The sequence below is a fragment of the Lipotes vexillifer genome, unplaced genomic scaffold, assembly GCF_000442215.2.
Source record: "Lipotes vexillifer unplaced genomic scaffold, Lipotes_vexillifer_v1.1 scaffold1343, whole genome shotgun sequence".
Taxonomy (NCBI): Eukaryota; Metazoa; Chordata; class Mammalia; order Artiodactyla; family Lipotidae; genus Lipotes; species Lipotes vexillifer.
Genome location: NW_006779486.1, coordinates 99,298 through 121,245, shown reverse-complemented (window position 1 = coordinate 121,245; position 21,948 = coordinate 99,298). Strand labels below are relative to the sequence as shown.

Genomic DNA, 21,948 nt, shown 5'->3' with positions numbered 1-21,948 from the left:
CTGCGCGCAGGCTTTTCCTAGTTGCTGTGAGCAGGGGCTACTCTTCGTTGTGGTGCAAGGGCTTCTCATTGTGGTGGCTTCTCTTGTTGTGCAGCATGGGCTCTAGGTGCGCAGGCTTCAGTAGTTGTGGCATGTGGGCTCAGCAGTTGTGGCTCGTGGGCTTAGTTGCTCCACGGCATGTGGGATCTTCCCGGATCAGGGCTCGAACCCATGTCCCCTGAATTGGCAGGCAGATTCTTAACCACTGTGCCACCAGGGGAGTCCCCAAGGCTGTTCTAAATATTGCGTAAAACCCTAACTAGTGAACCAACAGTGCTCTGGATTTAAGGCACAGAACTCCAGGTGGCAGCTAGCAGCACAGCAGGTATACCGGAGGGCTGCATAACTAGGACACGCGGCCTTGGAGTCTCCAGTGAGACGCTGGTACACCTGACCCTTAAGGAGAAGCGATCACCAAAGGAGCACTTAATACGTGGTATGCTCCAACGGGAAATGAAATCATCAGCTGCATTTCTAGTCGTTACCAAAACTTTATGTTAGGGAGTTCCCTGGTGGTCCAGTGGTTAGGACTTGGAGCTCTCACTGCCGGGGCCCAGGTTCAATCCCCGGTCGGGGAACTAAGATCCCACGGGCCGCACGGTGCGGCCAAAAAAGAAAAACTTATGTTGAACCATTTCACAATGATTCCCACCTGAAGAACAAGCTCCATGGTGGAACCCTGTCAAAATCCAAAAGTCCCCAAAACAGGGCTTTCATTGTACCCTATTCTCTAGCAGCAGAGAGTTTGTTATGACCTACTTCTTATGGTTGAAAATCACTGCTAAAAGCACAGTTTTTGATGTAATAGAGGGCATGTCTCAGGTGTGCTAGTGCGGAAAAGAGGTTGAGGACCAGCACTATGTATAGAATTCCTATAGAGGGGCAGAAGTCATGTTAGATATGGATGCCAAAGGGACCTGTTTTTAAAGCTGTGTTTACATAGCAAAGCTACAAATATAAAAATAGCCAAGTTTCCTAAGGATGTTTTATTCACTTTCTATAAGAATGAGAGAAGGTCAATTGTCACCAACAGTGACTATTATTCTTATTGTGCTGTTGCTATTATCAGGGTGCCCTGGGAGTGTTGATGGAGACAATGAGGGGTGCCGAAGCCACCGTGGAGAACCAGTGCCTCTCATCTCCAGTCTCGTGACTGGCTGGAATGAGGAGGGCAATCTGCAGCCTTGGACAGAGCCTCCTTCTGTGCAGAACTAAATGGCCCACATCATCATCAAATAAACAACTCCAACATCACCAGTACTGCAGTCCAGACACCCCAGATGGTAGCTTAATCGCCTGAAAGAATTAATAGTGCACCTCTAAGCACATTATTCACCCAGAGAATAGTTTAGGCAATGGAAAGAATCTGGCCCATTATACCCCACACCATTGCTAAATAATACGCAACCACAGAAATGAAGCACGGCATATGGTGATCGCTCCACTATATTGAGATTCATTGTAATACAAGTGCTACTCAAAACCCTCATGTAGAAATTGGAAAGGCATACCTTTCTTTTCTGGAAGAAACATGACAATAAGACAAGCCAGTCCTCCTAGGCACAGAAATGCTGCTAATGTCCGCTTCCGACCAAACCTAAATAATACAAAGAAATTCACGTTTCCCTTGAGAATCTTATACATTCATCTGCTTCATCCCCTTAACCTTCCTTTTTAAATGTCCTCACTTTCATTATATGTTCATCTTTTCTTAAGGAGTGGGTGGCACATATGACTGACCAGGACATAAAATAAGTAACCATCACAAAGCCAAGGAAAACTTGCTGGATGGCAGGTTTAAATCATGTGTGCAGGAAAAGAATAGGGAATCATTCTATCTATTTCTGTGAGTGCTTACTATGTTTCAGGCACTTTCTGTGCCGAAATGCTTTCTGTCTATGTTATCTTACTTAATGCTAATAATAAACTTGTAAGGCATATGCTGCTATATTCTCCATCTTCTAGAGAATAACACTGAGACATGGAGAATGGAGTCTCCCAGTTCATTTCATTTTCTGGTTACTTGTATCTTAAGCAGTTAAAAATTTTAAACACACCTCTCTCTCTCTTAAAAAGACAAACAGAAAGAAACTCTTGTTAGTATGTCAGAATTAAGTGAAATTTATTGCACACTTTCTTGGGAGAAATAATTTTCAAATAAGAGCTCTAGACTTAGAAGAAAGATATGAACATTAATAAGCCTTCCTTTACTAGGAGCTGGCAATGTGCTAGGTCCTCTGTTAGGAGCTTCAATGTTATTGTAATTTTTATAACAATTTTTCCAGGGGAATTTTATAATCCCTGGTTTAAGGATAACTACATGGAGGTTTAGCAAGGTAACTTCTCAAAGTTATAAAACTAACAAGAGGCTAAGACTAGATTTGGACGCAGGTCTGCCTGATCCCCAAGGTGGTGTTCCTTCCCTCTGCTTCAGATTTTAATCCTGACTCTGGTACAGATGGCTGGGAGACAGGCAAGGACTCAGGTCTCCAGGTTATTGTACTTAATTTAACAGTCAGTATTGAATGCCTTTCAAGTGACAGGCATCATTCTAGGCAGGCATTAGGGATGCAAAGACACCTAGGACACACACACCCCCGCCATCGACTGTGTCCTTGTAACACTGTCCATGGTCATCAGAGGGGGGCACAGGAAGCTGTAACAGGAAGCACACCAGGGATGGTGGGAACAGATTTCTGAATACTCTGCCTGGCTCAGCCCTTGGACCATGATGAGAGCACACTCAGTCACTAATAGAGGGGTCAGCAGAGGCAACTGGGGCCACCCCCCAGAGAAAAGCCCTTCAATTGAACAGAATCCAAAACTGCCCTTTAAAATGCGCTGACCGCTGTATCCATGACGACAGCACCCAGTGCAACACTAAAGGAATGCTGTTTTTGGTAAAAATGAGGATTTCTGGAGAATGAGAAATGGCAAAATCCAACTGATTCCTAGCTCACAATTTTCAGTTGCCCTGGTCAGGGGTTCAATAACAGAAGGAATCTGAGAAAGCTGAGGAAAGGGTGTTCTATAAAAGAACTTTAAAAAAATATTTCAAAACTGTGCCCACTGACAATGAACAGCAAAAGCAGGATCTCTTCTTCCTCTCAACAAAGTCCAGGGTATCTTAAGAGGAAAGAAAAGTGTTTTTCATTCCTCCAGCTCTTTGTCTTGTGTGAGAGCTTCTAAATGATAGTGATTGGGTCATGGAGCTCTACCTACGTCGAGTCAATATTCATGTTGGGACGAACAAATCACACACAGACTGCTCAAAAACAGTTGGGTGGGGCTTCCCTGGTGGCGCAGTGGTTGAGAGTCCGCCTGCCGATGCAGGGGACTCGGGTTCGTGCCCCGGTCCGGGAGGATCCCACATGCTGCGGAGCGGCTGGGCACCTCAGAATGGGAGAAAATATTTGCAAACGAATCAACAGACAAAGGATTAATCTCCAAAATACATAAACAGCTCATGCAGCTCAAAATTAAAAAAACAAACAACCCAATCAAAAAATGGGCAGAAGACCTAAATAGACATTTCTCCAAAGAAGACGTACAGATGGCCAATAAGTACATAAAAAGCTGCTCAACATCACTAATTATTAGAGAAATGCAAATCAAAACTACAATGAGGCATCACCTCATACTGGTCAGAATGGCCATCATCAAAAAGTCTACAAACAATATGTGCTGGAGAGGGTGTGAGGAAAAGGGAACCCTCCTACGCTGTTGCTGGGAATGTAAATTGGTGCAACCACTATGGAAAACAGTATGGAGGTTCCTTAAAAAAAACTAAAAATAGAGCTACAATATGACCCAGTAATCTGACTCCCGGGCATATATCTGGAGAAAACTCTAATTCGAAAAGATACACGCACCTCAGTGTTCATAGCAGCACTATTTACAATAGCCAAGACATGGAAGCAACCTAGGTGTCCATCAATAGATGAATGGATAAAGAAGATGTGGTGTATATATATATATATATATATATATATATATATAATGGAGTATTAGTCATAAAAAAGAATGAAATGTTGCCACTTGCAGCAACATGAATGGACTATCGCACTAAGTCAGACAGAGAAATACAAATATATCACTTATACATGGAATCTAAAATATGACACAAATGAACTTATCTACAAAACAGAAACAGACTCACAGACATAGAAAACAAACTTATGGTTACCAAAGGGGAAGGGCAGGGAGGGATAACTTAGGAGTTTGGGATTAGCAGATACAAACTACTGTAGATAAAACAGACAAACAACAAGGTCCTACTGTACAGCACAGGGAACTATATTCAGTATCTTGCAATAAACTATAATGGAAGAAATTATGAAAAAGAATATGTATATGTATAATTGAATCACTGTGCTGTACACCAGAAACTAACACAACATGGTGAATCAACTATACTTCAATCTAAAAAAACCTACATAATAACTCATCAATCTGAAGCCCAAGACATAACACACTAAAAAATGAATTCTCACTGTGTTTGGTCTGAAAAGAATTCTAATCACCATGGAGTACTTAGCAGATTCTGCATATGGACAAAGATATTTATGTATGTTAGTGTGTGCGTGTCCTCTACGTGGTGCACTTCATATCCACCCATACTCACCATTTTTGGTTTATCAAGTAGATGCAGATAGGGTAAGATGGAATCTCTATGAGGCCAGACAGGGCCAAGTTGGCATAAATATTTCCACCTAGATCACCTGCACTGAGAGTTAGGCCATAATACACCAAGCTGCACACAAACCTGCAATTGGGGGTGAAAAACAAGACAGACAATGAAAAAGCCGATAAGAATTTACCAGAGAAGATTCAAATCCTCGTTCAATAATGCCATCTGGCTCAAGCAGTAAACCTGACTCTCCCACTAAGCTTTCTATCCTAATACAATTTCCATACTAGGACAAAATAAAAAGTAAAGGGCCTTGGAAATGATTTGAGCTATATCCAGATGCTCTATAAAGCAAATGTGTGGCCAGCTCCTGACAGAGGAGACATCGCTTGTGCTTTCATCACACTTTTCTGCATTTAAATGAAGACAGTGACTCTATTCTTACTGTATTTAATTGAACAACTTATAGAACACTTGCCCTAGGCAGTTGTGATATTATCGAAATGACTCTAGAATAAAGAACTCCCAGAGAGAAAGCCAACAGAGGATGGTGTTGAGAACAGATGCTGATAAGTGCCTGGGTTACCAGCGGGTGGCCTGCAGGCCAGGGTGACAGGGACTCTAACCCCTGACCAGGTTCTCAACCCCTCCTGGTATTCAGCAAGTGCATATGCTATAGACGCCCAGAACAGGAAAGAGAAGACGAGGGCCATGGTAGAGGCAGGTTCCTCTAGGATGATCAAGGCCCTGCATCTATTTCTGCATGCCACCGTCGAAACACTGAGCGGGTGCCTCCTAGGTGGCAGGCATTGTGCCAGGCACAGAGCCCACGTCCCGCAGCCCAGGAGCTACGCTGGAGCAGGGGCCATCCTGAAACTCCGGGTTGGGGAATAATAGGAACTTCTTCCAGAGTGAAGGGACTAGAGTAGCCCCTGCTTATCCGCTGGGGATACGTTCCAAGACTCCCAGTGGATGCCTGAAACCTCAGATAGTACCGAACCCTATATATACTATGTTTCTTCCTAGCCATACACCTATGATAAGGTTTAATTTATAAATTAGGCCCAGTAAGAGAACATCCGAATTGCTGGCTAGACTACTCTTGTGCTTTGGGGCCATTATTAAGTAAAATAAGAGTGACTGGAACACAAGCACTGCGATACCGGATAGTCAATCTGATAAGAAAGACTGTGACTAAGTGGCTAATGGGCAGGATATGCTGGACAAAGGGATGATTCAGGTCCCACGTGGGATGGAGCGGGAGGGTGCGAGATTTCATCACGCTACTCAGAATGGCCTGCAATTTAAAACTTAAGAGTTGTTTCTTTCTGGAATTTTCCGTTTAATATTTTCAGACTGCAATTGACGTTGGGTAACTGAAACCACAGAAAGCAAAACCTTTTGTGCCTAGGAAATTGTTGTATTAAAAATAAAACAAACTAGAATAGAACGAAAATAAACCCTGACTAGGCTTTGTTAATATACAAATACACTTTGTAAACCATAAATTTTTTAAATTAATTTTTATTGCAGTATAGTTGCTTTACAATGTTGTGTTAGTTTCTGCTGTACAGCAAAGGGAATCAACTATACGTATACATATATCCCCTCTTATTTGGATTTCCTTCCCACTTAGGTCACCACAGAGCAATGAGTAGAGTTCCCTGTGCTATACAGTAGGTTCTCATCAATTATCTATTTTATACATAGATCAATAGTGTATATATGTCAATCCCAATCTCCCAATTCATCCCACACCCCCTACTTTTCCCCCTTTGTAAACCATAAATTTCTATACAAATAGTAAAAGACCTGGGCTTCGGAAGTTCATTAGTTTTTATGTTTTTACAATTCATTTTGACAAGCGTTTATTATGAGGAAATTCCCATTTGCTTCTCTTTTCCTTAGAAAAAGTCCAACGAGCTGCAGCTATGACGAGACCAACAGGAAAGGGAAAGCTTTATTTCCGTCTCTACCAAAACAGCAAAATGGGCCAAATGCCCCGGGCTATTAAGAATGGGCCACAGGAACCAAGGAGAGGGATGGGGAGGGACGACGGACCCCTGGAGCTGGCCTGCTTAGTGACTCATCCCCTCTCTGGCAAATTAGCCCAGGCAGCAGCTACTTCCCATTACGTCTTCCTGGGTGGAGCTGTCATTCATATACTGAGGATGATGAGCAGAGTCATAGCTGGGACATCACTGGTAACGATGCAAGGTGACAATGAATTTTCTGTTTTCCCTGTCCCCGAGCACTTTGCCTGTAAGCAGCAGGCTAGACAACTTAAAATATTTTCCTGAAGTACTTAAAAAATCCTTTCCACCTGCAGTAGAGAACCCCCCCTTACATAACGCTATTCCTAATGTGTTATATGTGTTAGTGTGTATCTATTCTGCATTTAAAATAGAAATCCCAGTGAAGTATTCCAGCAATGGAAACACACATACGTATTTAACCTAAGTTGTGAAGGTAGCAAGTAGGGCACAAATAAACAGAGCCAGTTCAAGACACTAGAGGAATTTAGTTACCAGCTGGTGGTGAGAGAAAATGGGGAGAACATGGGCAAGGAAGGCCCATGGTCTCAGACTCCGTTTGCAGATTTCTTTGCTGGTAGAGTTGGTCGTTGGGATGCATAATTACAGCTATTCAAATCATTTCAATCCTGTTTATGGGCCCCAAACAAAATTTAAAATGCTTGCATAATATTTAACAGTATATTTAGGGCATCAAAGAACTATTTAAAAAGGCATTACTGTGGGAAATAACCAAAGGAACAGATGTTAAGCACAGAGGTATAATTTTACTCCCCAGTTAAGGTTTTCTTCAATGACAGATCCACAGAGAAGATTTTAGAATTTTATAGCATCTTCAAAAATGACTGCAGTATGTGGAATGACACTATCTCTGTTATTGTGTATTTTAACATTCTGAGCCCGGGGGGAGAAGTTTATTTGAGAATAGCTCCTTTGGCCGTGTAAGACATAAAATAAACATGAACATTCTCCCTAGCTCTAAGTCTAGTTTGTTTGTTTTTCTGTCTGTTTTTTATCCCCTGAAGACCAGAACCTAAAAGTTAATATTCCTGGAAAAAACAAAAACTTAAAAACAAGAAGTAAGTAACCCCTAAGAAAGTAGATACTTCCTTCAAGGCAGAGGGTTTGACTGTCTACTTGACATGCAAATGCAGTTTTATGAAGCCTTAAGTACCTGGACATACTTTGTAAGGATTTCCTTAGTAGCTCCTATGCTGTATTGTCAGGTTTGGCTTTAAAAAAAGCATGAAATAATGCCATTTGCAGCAACATGGATGGACCTAGAGATTGTCATACTGAGTGAAGTGAGTCAGACAGAGAAAGATAAATATCATATGATGTCGCTTATATGTGCAATCTAAAAAAAAAGGGTACAAATGAACTTATCTACAAAACAGACAAAGAGTTACAAATATAGAAAATAAACTTATGGCTACTGGGGGCAAGGCGAGGAGAGGGATAAATTGGAGATGTTATTGACACATACACATTACTATATATAAAACAGATAACTAATAAAGACCTAACTGTACAGCACAGCGAACTCTACTCAATACTCTGTAATGGCCTATATGGGAAAAAAATCTAAAAGAGTGGATATATGTATATGTATGACTGATTCACTTTGCTGTATACCTGAAACTAACGCAACATTGTAGATCAACTATACTCCAATAAAAATTTTAAATAAATAAATAAAGGCTCCCTTAATCTCCATGCCTCCAAACTTGTGTCCTTCATTCAGCATTTCTTATACATCTATGATATTCCAGCACTAGGCTGGCTCAGTGGGGACGGTGGCAGCTGATGTGACCTGGCCCCTAACCATACAGGTGGTAGCCAGGGTTTGGCTGGGTGGGAAAAGAGAATCAAGATATAGAAAACTATCTTGGCAGTTTCTTATTCTCAATATACTGTTCTTTTTAGCTTTATATATACGATTAATTTCATATAAAATGACTCTCCTCTTTTCCCAAGTGAAAAATATAGGATTCTATGCAGGCTTCTTGCCAAATACAGGCAAACCATAGCACAATAGTCCTCTAGGCCAGTAAATATGATGTTCGTGTCCAATCCTGGACCAAGTTACATTTATGGCACTTTAACAGAATGAATAATATTAAAACCTATGGTACTACACAAATTCTATGCATGAACCATCCATTTCTCCCCTTTCCACAATTTAATTCTTTAAATGGCACTATCTTGAACTATTCACTGCGATTTACATTAAGGCAGAGAACATTTTGAGGGCAGGTCAGAATTAGCCAAACTAGAAAATCAGGTTCAGAGAGGACTCATCCGTTCATTCACTGACTTGCACATGTGGCTTTGAGGCTGTCACCTCACACTCCAAGGATCTCATTCCCACGGGGCAAACGTTCAGCCCACCTGTTGAGTGAGTGGGATGCGGCACAAAATGCAGTATAGGGCGTTGCAATTAGAATGTGCTATCTAAGTGCCTGAGGCCAAAACCAAGGGGAGGTGCCTCCAAGTCCTCCTTAGAAAGTCTTCTGTCTCTGGTGTGCTTCCTTGCTTTCCTTTTTTTGGAGCGGGGAAGGAGGAACTAAAAATTTACATTAAATACCTCATAAGCAAAGATGTGCTTCTGACACCTACTTCTACAAGTTCAGTAAACCTGCCGCCAGGCACCATCATTTCCTCCTTGAAGGGGAGGATGCTGAGAAAGCACAGGTGAGCACAACACCTAAGCTGGGGGATCGGGGGGAGGCTTGTTTCTCTGAAAACAACTTCAGGCTGAAGAAAAGAGTGAAATTTTCTGTAACCCTGAAGAAATAACTGATTATCAATAACCTGAGCTGCAGATCAACAGAAGAGCCCTTAGAGAGAATTACCAGATGAACATCAGGGTCAGAGTATGCCCCAAGAGGACCCGGTAGCGGAACAGGTCCAGGACACTTCCCGTCTCCTTGCAGCTCCTGTTGTCCGGGTGTGTTAGTGAGAAGGTACACTTGAGCTGGCGGTTCCTCTTGGCGATGAGGTGCAGCGCGGCTTCAGCCTCACGCAGTCGACCCTGGGAGTATAACCAACGAGGTGATTCAGGAATGAATCTGAAAGAGATGTCATCAAAGGCTGTATATTCGTATAGGTACACGTGCACCAGAAGGAGACAAATCACCCATGCCGTACGTGGTCCGTACGGATTCCACGTTAGGTCTAAAGCTTGACTCTCCCAACGACACGTGGAAGACATAGAGGGCTGCTGTCAACAGCTAGCATCATTAAATGATGGCCTCCTTTACGAATGGAAAGCAAAAACATACTCCCAAAATTGCAGTAAAAAAGTAAACAGTATGCATTTACTTTTAAGTAAATGTTAATATATGAATGGCAAGTTAAGTTTACAGTACTGAGTAATTCTTCAGAAAGCACGTGTCAGAGATATGGCTCTAAATCACAGCCAAGTGTTGTTAGAATAACACTGTAGAGTGGGTTTTTTAAGTTCTGAAAAAGCCTCACAAAGAAGATTAAAATCTCTATTATCCATCAGAAAAGAATTTTTAAGTGTTTTCAACACAGTGATATGTTATTAAAAAGGTAGAGATTATTTTAAGACTACACATAAAAATGAAAAAGGATTTATCACATCTTAACTACTTTTGACCTTTAAAGCTTTAAAATACTCCAATCAGGGGCTTCCCTGGTGGCGCAGTGGTTGAGAGTCTGCCTGCCGATGCAAGGGACATGGGTTCGTGCCCCGGTCCGGGAAGATCCCACATGCTGTGGAGCAGCTGCGCCCGTGAGCCATGGCAGCTGAGACTGCGCGTCCAGAGCCTGTGCCCAAAAAAAAAAAAAAAAAAAAAAATACTCCTATCAGCTAACACATTCACTTTACTACGCCCTGAGGATATTTCATGATCCCCCAAGACCTTCAAAAATAAAAGTTTAGGGGCTTCCCTGGTGGTGCAGAGGTTGAGAGTCCGCCTGCTGATGCAGGACACACGGCTTCGTGCCTGGATCTGGGAGGATCCCACATGCCGCGGAGCGGCTGGGCCCATGAGCCATGGCCGCTGAGCCTGTGTGTCCGGAGCCTGTGCTCCGCAACGGGAGAGGCCACAGCAGTGAGAGGCCCGCGTACCGCAAAAAAAAAAAGAATAAAAGTTTATTTTCTGGTTAACTTCTCCAGTTCCAAAACAACAGTTACTTCTTACTATAGCTACAAAGTACTGAACATTTCTATTGCCACTGATACCTTTCAACAGTTTCAAGACTTAGATATTACGAATCTTTTCTCCTCTTCACAGTTCTGCATACTTTAGAGGACTTTTCAAAAACCAAAGGGTGGCAGGAACATGGAAGCCTTGTTTACAAAACACAGCATCAAGTACCTTTTGATCTAATCTGATATTATTTTCCTAAAATGAAACTTGCATGAATAATACTAAAAAAGGCTATTTAAGGTGCCTTTCAGAACTCCCCATGCCTTTCAGTATGGATAGTGTTGACAACAAACACCACAGGATTTGGAACTTCATGGACAGCCAGTTCATCAATAACCATTTACTGAACACTTTCATTTTGTATGGAGCAATGTAATAGGTGCTGAGAGGAAAGACACGGAAACAAAAAAGCAGGCATTTTCCCAGGAGTCCTGCTACTGGGGAGAGATTATTCATGTACAACATTTGGTTGTCAACAAAAGCAGGAACAAAGGCCTCTGCAACATCCTGAAAAATTCTTTTATTTACTTTTTCACTGCTATCTGATGATTGTTACTAAAACACAAGTGAATAATCAAGTAAAATATTGTTTTGTTGGAAGTTATGTCTGCCGATCATCACTGGATCCACTGGCCCTGTCCACCAGCCCATATATGAGGTACCTATGTAAAACTACCTGATCAAGTCTAAATACAAATAAAAAGAATATAAGACTAGTGGGGTGAATATAGAGAGTATACTTGGGATAGAAATATAAGTGAAATGCTAGAAAGTCTATGATAGTAAAACTGAAAGCTGAGGAGCCCTAAGAGGAGTGAAAAAGGACCAACAAGGAAAGGGATAATTTAAGTCATTTTTCCCCTTCCCATTAAGCTTCTCTGTGTTTTCAGAATTGTTTATAGCAATAAAAATTACTTTTAAAACTATATAAATCATGTTTAACGATGATATCTGAGAGATATTCAGGCTTTGGAAATTTGACTCTGAGTTAATAAAACGATTTCTACTTGGGAAAGGGTTTATCTGGATTATGTAAACTTAGGACCTGATATTTCTCCACATTTTGAGAAGCCTATAAGCTTCTCAGTAACGAAGCCTCACCTAGTTGCCAGTGGACAGATTTGGGAATATGAGTTCTAACACACGCTGATTGCACGTGCAAAACAGTAAGACATGTTTTTAAAAGAAAAAGCAGGCCCTTGAACATGCTGCCTGCTACATAGTGCTGTGCTCACCTTTAGAAGCTACAGTGCTACTTTAACAATGAGGCCTCTGCTCAAAAATGTCCTGTGAATTTCTTTCAAGGTGGAAAGCCTTTGTAAATTAAGGGGGCACAACTGGTCTCTAAAGTAAAACTACCCAAATTGAAGTACTCTGAAAATGTTTTAAGCTAAGTAATAACGTCTCTAGTAAAACAAACAAGGTTTGTCTCTAAAGTAACATGACTTTTTCTGATGTTGCTGATGGCTAACGCAGACTAATTCCAAAGGTTTTTTGTGCCAACATCTGCCCAATGGATACGAGGCGTCTACTGTGTGGAGGAAGGCCCAGAGCTCTGGAGCTGGGGGAAATGCAGCTGAGCAAAGAGCCTGTGCTATCAGAGAGCTCCTGCTTTATAAAGAGGACAGGCTCTGGGTGAGGCAGAGATAAGGGGCCACTTGAAGGGTGCCAGTTTAGTGCTGCAGAATTAAGAAAAGAAAGCGAATGACTGGAGGTCTGACCTGGAAAAGTGCGGAGGGGGTGGCATTTGAGCAAACTGGGAACGCTATTAACTAATAAAGAAGAGGGATGGGGAGAAGGGCGTTGAAGGAGCCAGCAAGAGCACTGAGTAGGAGACACGGAGGCAGACAAGCCTAAGCTGTAAACTGGAACAGAGAGCAGCTTAGTGTGCCTGGAGCAGCGTGTGTGAGGTGGGATGGGAGGGAAACTGGAGGCCAACTGCAGCAAGCCTTACTTTCTAGGCCTGATGGAACACACATATATTGTGATTTTACATGCTCTTTTCTCTGCTTTCTATTTCTCATGACCTGAATTAATTTCCCAGCGAGTCAATGTCCCCACCTAGCACTAAGCAGTAACCAACACACTACACATTCTGAAAATGAAAAGCAGAATGGCTCGGATCATCCAGCGAAGTCACTCTGCTATTGAAGGAGAGATGAAAGCCAGCCTGATTAAGAAGTATGTGACTTATTAAATATTTAAAAAGAAAATTCGTAGGAACACTTTTTTTTTTTTTTTTTTTTTTGCGGTACGCGGGCCTCTCACTGTTGTGGCCTCTCCCGTTGTGGAGCACAGGCTCCGAACGCACAGGCTCAGCGGCCATGGCTCACGGGCCCAGCCGCTCCACGGCATGTGGGATCTTCCCGGACCGGGGCACGAACCCGTGTCCCCTGCATCGGCAGGCAGACTCTCAACCACTGTGCCACCAGGGAAGCCCCGTGGGAACACTCTTGCACTGCTGCTGGGAATGTGAATTGGTACAGCCACTATGGAGAACAGTGTGGAGGTTCCTTAAAAAAACTAAAAATAGAACTACCATATGACCCAGCAATCCCACTACTGGGCATATACCCTGAGAAAACTATAATTCAAAAAGAGTACAAAAATGTACCAAAATGTTCACTGCAGCTCTATTTACAATAGCCAGGAGATGGAAACAACCTAAGTGTCCATCATCGGATGAATGGATAAAGAAGATGTGGCACATATATGCAATGGAATATTACTCAGCCATAAAAAGAAACGAAATTGAGCTATTTGTAAAGAGGTGGATGGACCCAGAGTCTGTACAGAGTGAAGTATGTCAGAAAGAGAAAGACAAATACTGTATGCTAACACATATATATGGAATTTAAGAAAAAAAAAAAAAGGTCATGAAGAACCTAGGGGTAAGACGGGAATAAAGACACAGACCTACTAGAGAATGGACTTGAGGATATGGGGAGGGGGAAGGGTAAGCTGTGACAAGGCGAGAGAGAGGCATGGACATATATACACTACCAAACGTAAGGTAGATAGCTAGTGGGAAGCAGCCGCATAGCACAGGGAGATCAGCTCGGTGCTTTGTGACCACCTAGAGGGGTGGGATAGGGAGGGTGGGAGGGAGGGAGACGCAAGAGGGAAGAGATATGGGAACATATGTATATGTATAACTGATTCACTTTGTTATAAAGCAGAGACTAACACACCATTGTAAAGCAATTATACTCCAATAAAGATGTAAAAAAAAAAAGCAAATTCGTTGATCTACTGATATTTACATGAATGCTTATTAATTCAAGGAACTATACTAGGAACCCATTTATTCCAAAAATTTACAATACACAAGCTAATAAAATATGGTTTTCCTTTCTAATAAAATTATGTCACTCTATTTCACATAACTAAATGCATTTCATAAATTTTGCCTTTCTAAATATACGTTAACTATTTCTACTATATTCACTTTTGTACTTAACAATCCTCTTACTTTCAAAGAGAGAATTAAAACAGATTTCAGGTTAATTCCCACCAAATCTGTTAGTAGAACTTGAATAAAGGATTACTATATCAAATCGCTATCTGAGTGAAAATTCTATTACGGGTATCTCTCACTTCACAGAAGAAAGCTGGTACCATTGGCTGAAAACTGTATTTATCTCAAAGATTTTAAGGATTAAAATTAGAGGTCTGATACCTGAGGGGAGAAAACCTTTCAGAAGCACAATAAAACTTCTGGTGAAATAGGCCTAAGTTGGTGGCTCATCTTACAGCCTTTGGAGGACCATGGTGTAATACTCTGGATGAGTTTTTTGTAGAACCCTGCCCTGACCAGGGCATCACTCTTTTACTGCTTTGAGTCCATGCACTCTAAGGATTTCTCCCATATCTGAGTATCTTCCCATGTCCACATGAAGAGGCCCTAAAATTATACTCATCCGTGGGATGAAGAGGTGTCACTATATATTCAATATGCACAGATTGCTCTATAATCATACCTCAGTCGCACCCCTAGCACGTGATCTGACCAAGCCTGCAGAGCTTTAAGCTTGAAGCATTAGGTTAAAAAAGAAACTGGTACCCTCCATTGGCAATATGAAGGTTAAAATGCACTCTACTGAGAGGTTACTTTAAACAAGGGATACCTGCATTCTGAATTAATTAAGCATCTCTCTTCCCAGGAGCTGCCAAGCATTGGAGCGCTTGCGGAATTTAGTTCTTCACCAAAGTCAGTTCAGGCAAACTCCTGAAAGGGAATAACGCCGCTCATTGACCCGCATCCTCTTAAGACATTCCTTCTGCTTATTAAATTAAAAGTCTAAGAGGAAACACTACTTACAAAGATAAGAGAAAGACCAGTGTTCCCTGCAGGTTAACCAGAATGGCTAGGGTTCTCCAGGAGCGGATGAAGTATCCCAACAGGGCATACTGGGCGATGCCGACTGCGAAGAAGAGGCCGCCGATCGACCCTAATTCAGGAAAAGAGACCTGTTACCGGGGAAAGGACCATCTGCAGCCCCATTTCCAACCCAGGTCACGGAGTCAATCCCTTCCTTGTGAGATGTCAGCAGAAAGAAAAACCTACACAAATATGAGCGATCAGATGATAAAACTAGAAGAGAGGCCAGGAAATTAGTGGAAAAGAAGGAAGGACAGATAAAAAATACAAACCACATGTGGTCAAGATGAATTTTAAGGGCCTGCCCAAGTGCTTTCTGCATTGATGTTGTACTGACATCCACCTGAACTTGTGGCTGAGGCTTGGAAATATTGTTTGCTACGTGGTGGGAAGGTTTTTAGGTCATGAGACTATGAAAATGCTGGGACTGCATCTTTATCACAGGGGCTGTCCCTGAAATCCTTATCTTAAATCACAGCCTACTCCCCAATTCTGCCTATTGGCCTTCTCCACTTAATTTATCAGCATCATATATATCACCATCAGTTATATTTGTTTCTTGTCTGCCTATCCCAAGTAGAATATAAGTTCTATGAAGTGTGAATTTTTGTCAGCAGACTGACAGAAAAAACATCAACTATGGGGTTGCTAAGGATCCTATGGTTTTTGAAATAAATGCTGAATGGGTACAAACCCACTGCCTTGCCCAATATACTGGCAAATTCTATACCTCTGACATACTTTCTGTACCTGCTACTATTAGTAGTAGTTAAATCTATCGCTATTTATTTATATCATAGCTACTATTTATCGAGTATTAAGCCTTATCCATACATTGTCCTATAATGCAGGTACCATTAGTAGCCACATACAGCCATATAGTTCCGAGAAGTTAGGTGCCACTGCCTAAAGACACAGGGCTGTGTGTGGCCCAGACAGGAGGCGTTGTCCCCTGGTCTGTCTGACTGGAGAGCCTGCACTCTGTACCGTTCCCCTCCCCGTCACCACCCTTCTGGGGAAAGGCGGGCTCCTGTGGGCATCCCACAGCAATAGGACTTGTTACAAGAACTTTCTACAACAATCTTGTAGGACAAATGTTTCTTTTATTCTTGTCCGTAGATTATTAATCTATAACAAAGACAATGCCTTGTATGCTGTCTGCCCTAGTGAGGAAAAGGGGGACGCAGAAGGGAAAGCTGCTGTGACAGTAAGTTCAGCGTGCTCAGAAAGCCAATCAGAGCATGTGGTCCACTAAGTAAGGGAATGCGGACTTCCATTCCCTGTGATTTCCCTGGAAACTTAAGATAATCAATAGCTATTACAGGTTGATTACAGTGTACCAAATAGCACCTGGTTTCTAAGAACAAGGCTTTCTGTCATTGCTCAGAACAGTCCTGAGTACTCAGTGCCCACTGACAACAATGTAGGCAAAAAGTCGAGAGACCACAGGATGGGACCACTTCAGAGGCACCAAGTTCAGACCCCAGTTCTGCCACATGCTGCTGTGTGACTTTAGGCAAATCACTAAATGTCTCTGAGCCTCAGTTTCCTTATCAAGGAAAGAGAAATAATAATATCTACTCCAAAGGGTAGTTATTGGTTTCAAATGAAACAATGCATGCGGTACAAATGTGAGGACGTTATTATCATCCTACTGTTAAAATGGGTATAGCCCCTTATATCTATTAACCTCCCCCAAAAAGCCATCTGGAAGCCTCTTCTACCTAGCCTCCTCTATCAGTAATTATAAAATACTGTCTACCTAGCACTCCTTTCTAATTCCAAGAACGCTTTCCCTTTTTCAGAGAGATGACCTCCCCATACTTTACCCCTGTGGTTCAAGTCAGGGCTGCCAGTCATGGGCCTCTTGCTGGGACCATCAGAGCTCCTACCAAGGATTTTAAATACTGGACATGGTGGTGAAACCTGAGAGCTGCTGGGTCCCATCCCTGACTGAGGAGAGGAAGCTTCTCAGAGATGATGGGAAACAGAAATGAGGTGCACCTGACTTCCGGGTTCCAGGTATCGCAAGGGCCTGGCTCTTCTGTGGTTTGGTTGTGTTAACCAAATGATTTCCCTTTATACCTAAGCTCATCACAGTTGAAACTCTGTCTCAGAAAGACTTGGTATCAACTGGATATAATGGATAGGAGGAAATGACTCAAAGGTTCTAGGTTTAATGGCTTTAAATAAAATGATGACATTACTATAGAGAGAGGTCCCGGAAGAGGATGGAGATTTTAGGTAAAAGAAAGCAATATGTTTAATTTGAGGTGCCAATAGACATTTGTATCTAATATCCAGCAAGAAGCTGCACATGTATGCCCCAAAATGACAACAGGGATAAGGTGAGGATACAGGTGTGGTAAGGCTCTAGGTCATTTGGTTAAAAAATTTAATTAGAAAAAAAAGAACACTTCAGATCACCACTTTTGCACATTGTAATTCTGGAGAACCATAGGTGGTTGTGTAACTGTTTATGGGCATTTGGGTATTTATGCCTATTTTTCAGGTTTCTTTTCTGTTTATTTTAAATTAATTTCATGTCTGCTATTCCCACTCAGTTCGCACTAGTAAAAGCCAAATTTCAGCATGTTAGAAAATACTGTATAGTGATGACTTCGTTTTTGTAAATGTCTCCAGTGATCCCTCCAGTTTTCAAGCACAAGCCATGAAGTCCCCTTAATTCCTCTTGGTCTTGCCTTTTCTGCTCGTTCTTTAACAGGTCACGTTCCCACCAAATCCAGCTCAAACACACCCTCTTTCCTCCTCCTCCACTACACCCACCTGGTCTAAGCTGCCTCTGGGTTGCATGGGGCCAACCACACCAGCCTCCTGAATGACCCCTCAATTTCTACTCTTGCTCCTCTATAATCCATTCTTCACACGCCTACCAGAGTAATCTTTCTGTATACAAGATCCCATTGTTCCTCTCTTTAATTCACTCACTGGCTACTCACCGCACTGTGAGTGAAAAAAATCCCAAAATTCCTCATTTGGCCTATCATGGGCCTTATATCATTCTGCCCCTCCAACCTGATCTCATCCCAACCTCCGCCTGCCTCTCCCCACTGCATCTTTTCAGGTCCTAAGAGAAGCTCATTCCTACCTCAGGGCCTTGGTCCTTGCCATTCCATCTGACTGGAATGTTCTCTCAGAATCTCACATGCCTAGGTCTCCCTCATCATTCACATCTTTGATCAAACACCTACATCTTGGGTTTCTCTAACCATCTGTCCCCTGCACTTACTGCCTAGTCTATTACCCTGTTTAATTTTCTTCACTGCACTTAAAATTTTCTGAAATTACCTCATATTCTCTCCTGATTAAAACATAAGCTCCATAAGAGCAAGGACCTTCCCCCACCCTGGCCTGCCATGTTCACCCTTTTATCACAAGTGTCTATAAAGGCAGTGTCTGGTACACGGCAGGGTCTATTTAATAAATGGATGTTGTAGAACAGATACGCAAAGGAGAAGCTCTAGGACACACAGCAATATGTTTACAGTCGTGGTGTTCACATGGGCAGGACTATACGTATTATTTATATTTCACTTCTATATGCTCCTGATTTTTTTTTACAATGAACATCAACTCCTTTTGTTATATTTATATAAGAAAAATAAATAATAAATATATTAATATGACATTTTTCATAGCTTTAGTATTTTATTTTTTCTACTCTCAATAATTTTCAATCAATTATCCTCATTCTTGTTAAGAAATACACTGCAAATTGGTCAAAAGTGGATGTTTGCAGTTTGTACTTATATTTTTTATATGTACTTTACATAGTATTTTATACACACTGCAAATATTTTATAATCAAGCACAATTTTTCAAAATCTTTTTTAACCGCTAAACAATTAGGTTACTTCCAACTAATCCCCTATTGCTAACCTTTTAGGTTTTTTTCCTCAGTTTCTTGCAGTTCATGAGCGTATCTGAAGCCACAGGAGTGTATAAAATTGTGCTAGAGAGAAAACAGCTTAGAAAGAAAGGCCAAGGACAAAATTCTGGGGAAGACTTGGCTCATGGGAGAGGGATGAAGGAGGCTCCTCACAAAAGAGTTCCAGGGCATCAGAATCTTACTTCTGTCCTGGTGCAGGTCAAGTGCACTGGCCTTCAGGGAACTCTCTCAAGCTCCTTCTGAATTTCACATTGAATTTGGCAACCATCTGATACCACTGTTGCAGGTTTTTTTCCTTTCTCCCTCTTCCCTTTGCTACAGAAATTTTAATAGCCCCATCTTAACTCAGCTTCAAGGACAAGAATGGAAGGTAAATGCGCTTTAAGAGCAATCTTTTCACTGGCTTTAGGCCGAATGGCAAGGAAGCAAGAGACCAGGAGGTCTTTCTTTTTGCCCAAAATATGCAACAGGACAGGAATAGTCCTAGAGAATTGGGTAGGGTGGGGGCAGTATATGTGTTTTGTAAGAGAGCATCTTCTTCATGGAACAACTAGAGTCAAATGTGAACATTTTAATAGAGAAATGTGCTGGGTACATGAAAAATATGTACTCATGATGCTCTACGTGAGCAAGATTTTATTTTTTTTAATTTTTTTTTTAAAAATAAATTTATTTATTTATTTTTGGCTGCACTGTGCCTTTGTTGCTGCCTGCGGGCTTTCTCTACTTGCAGCAAGCGGGGCTGCTCTTCGTTGGGTTGTGCGGGCATCTCATTGCGGTAGTTTCTCTTGTTGCAAAGCACGGGCTCTAGGCGCACGGGCTTCAGTAGTTGTGGCTCGCAGGCCCTAGAGCACAGGCTCTGTAGTTGTGGTGCACAGGCTTAGCTGCTCTGTGGCATGTGGGATCTTCCCGGACCAGGGATTGAACCTGTGTCCCCTGCATTGGCGGGCAGATTCTTAACCACTTGCACCACCAGGGAAGTCCCTGAGCCAGATTTTAGACTCAGGAAAACCAAAACCCCAGGAGAGGGTGCCTTTGTGTCTTCCCTGGACAATATGAGTGGTCATGATCATCATCATTAATCATTTCTTGGGAAGTCCCAGCAAGTCTGAACCCACTAACGTGAAAAAGTGACCTTAAAAGTCTCAATGCAGGGCTTCCCTGGTGGCGCAGTGGTTAAGAGTCCACCTGCCGATGCAGGGGACATGGGTTCGTGCCCCAGTCCGGGAAGATCCTGCATGCCACGGAGTGTCTGGGCCCGTGAGCCATGGCCGCTGAGCCTGCGCATCCGGAGCCTGTGCTCCGCAACGGGAGAGGCCGCAGCAGTGAGAGGCCCGCCTACCGCAAAAAAAAAAAAAAAAGTCTCAATGCAAACTGAAGACTCAGAGGACATTTTCTCACTGATCCTGACTTAGGAGGTGGGCTAGGGAAAAAAGAAGCCCATCCCTAAAGGCTTTGAAAGCTGCTATAGATAAAGTGAGTCATAAAAAAGCACCACGTGTAAGAGACAGGCAGGAAGCCTGTCCTGCTAGGACGGAGCAGGTGTCTCTTGCTCCCCACCTTAATTCTAATTTGTCCAACCCTCTGTGTCCTTCAGCTTGGACAGCAGTTTGGTCGACAAACAAATAGAGCAAAATTTATTTTATTTAGCTTTGTCTTCCAGCTCAATACATTAGCCCTCACCAACTTCGAAAACACCACCAAGCGAGAAAAAAATAGGCTAAGCAGACCAGTATTCGTATAAGGTGACCCACTGAAGATCTAAGAGGGGAGTATTCAGGGAACGGGGGACAACATGAGCCTGGCGTCATCCTAGCCCTGTCAGTCATGAGCTGTGTGAAAATGGGCATATCACCCCTCCTTTCAGAGGTGAAGTGTCCTCATCTGTAAAATGAAGGTAGAAATTCTTAGCTTGTAGGCTCTGGGAATATTACAGATATGAGTCAGATGCCTAGCATGGTACCTGGCACATAACAGATGCTCAGCAAATGGTAGCTGGCACGCTCTCATCCACATCCTCATGCAGGCAAGTTTCTACAGTCCCACAGTCAACTTGTTCCCATATTAGTACAAGAACATCAATAGCACTCAGTAACTGTCAAATGAATGGAAAGCGAAACAAAGTTCTCACTGCAAACCTACAGTCCACAAAGTCGAGTCTTAGTGCAGTTGTTCTCCTAAGACATTATTTTAGGTCAAGGAAGCTTTTAAAATCATTTATTTTACTATAGTGTAGTTCTTAAGAAGATGATGGGATAGTTAAAAATAATACAGAATATGGCCTCTATTTTGGAACTTAAACATCATTAAAGAAATACAAGAGTACTACAAACTTGAAGAGACCAGTAAAAATCAGAAAGGCCTATGAGACAAGGATTTAATACAATACAATAGGAAGGCACTGAGAAAGGAGTTTCTAGTATTTCCTCTGTGCTATTTTTCACTTTACCGGTAAAAAGCAGTTGACGAATGCCCTTAGGCAATCTGTGAGGATAGGGGCAAGGTCACCATCTGTGAGGCAGGCCCCATGGGAGACTATCTAGAGAGGAATACACATAAAATGACTAATGACTCGTTCAAGGTCATATAGAACAAACTCAGGAAAGCAAATCTAATAGCTGGATAGAGCACCTCAAGTCCGAGTGCATTTTTAGACTGATGGTTGAACTGGCTCCTATCAAGTTGTCTGGAGCAGCTCCCCATCTCCATGTCTGCATGGATTGAAGCAGTACCTGCGAGTGCCCAGTAGGCGGTGCCCACACATTCGTTCAGCA

At 42.3% G+C, this 21,948-nt stretch overlaps 1 protein-coding gene across 1 annotated transcript in view; it reads right to left on the bottom strand.

Annotated features, from left to right (window-relative positions):
* The window catches only part of SLC22A15 (solute carrier family 22 member 15), a 79,134-nt gene that overhangs the window by 17,099 nt on the left and 40,087 nt on the right, over nucleotides 1–21,948 (bottom strand). Inside the window, exons 5-9 of the mRNA XM_007452634.1 lie at nucleotides 21,907–21,948; nucleotides 15,205–15,334; nucleotides 9,558–9,773; nucleotides 4,664–4,804; nucleotides 1,551–1,636 (exon numbers count right to left, since the gene is read on the bottom strand). Coding sequence (XP_007452696.1) covers nucleotides 1,551–1,636; nucleotides 4,664–4,804; nucleotides 9,558–9,773; nucleotides 15,205–15,334; nucleotides 21,907–21,948 — 615 coding nt within the window. The remainder of the gene's footprint in view (nucleotides 1–1,550; nucleotides 1,637–4,663; nucleotides 4,805–9,557; nucleotides 9,774–15,204; nucleotides 15,335–21,906) is intronic.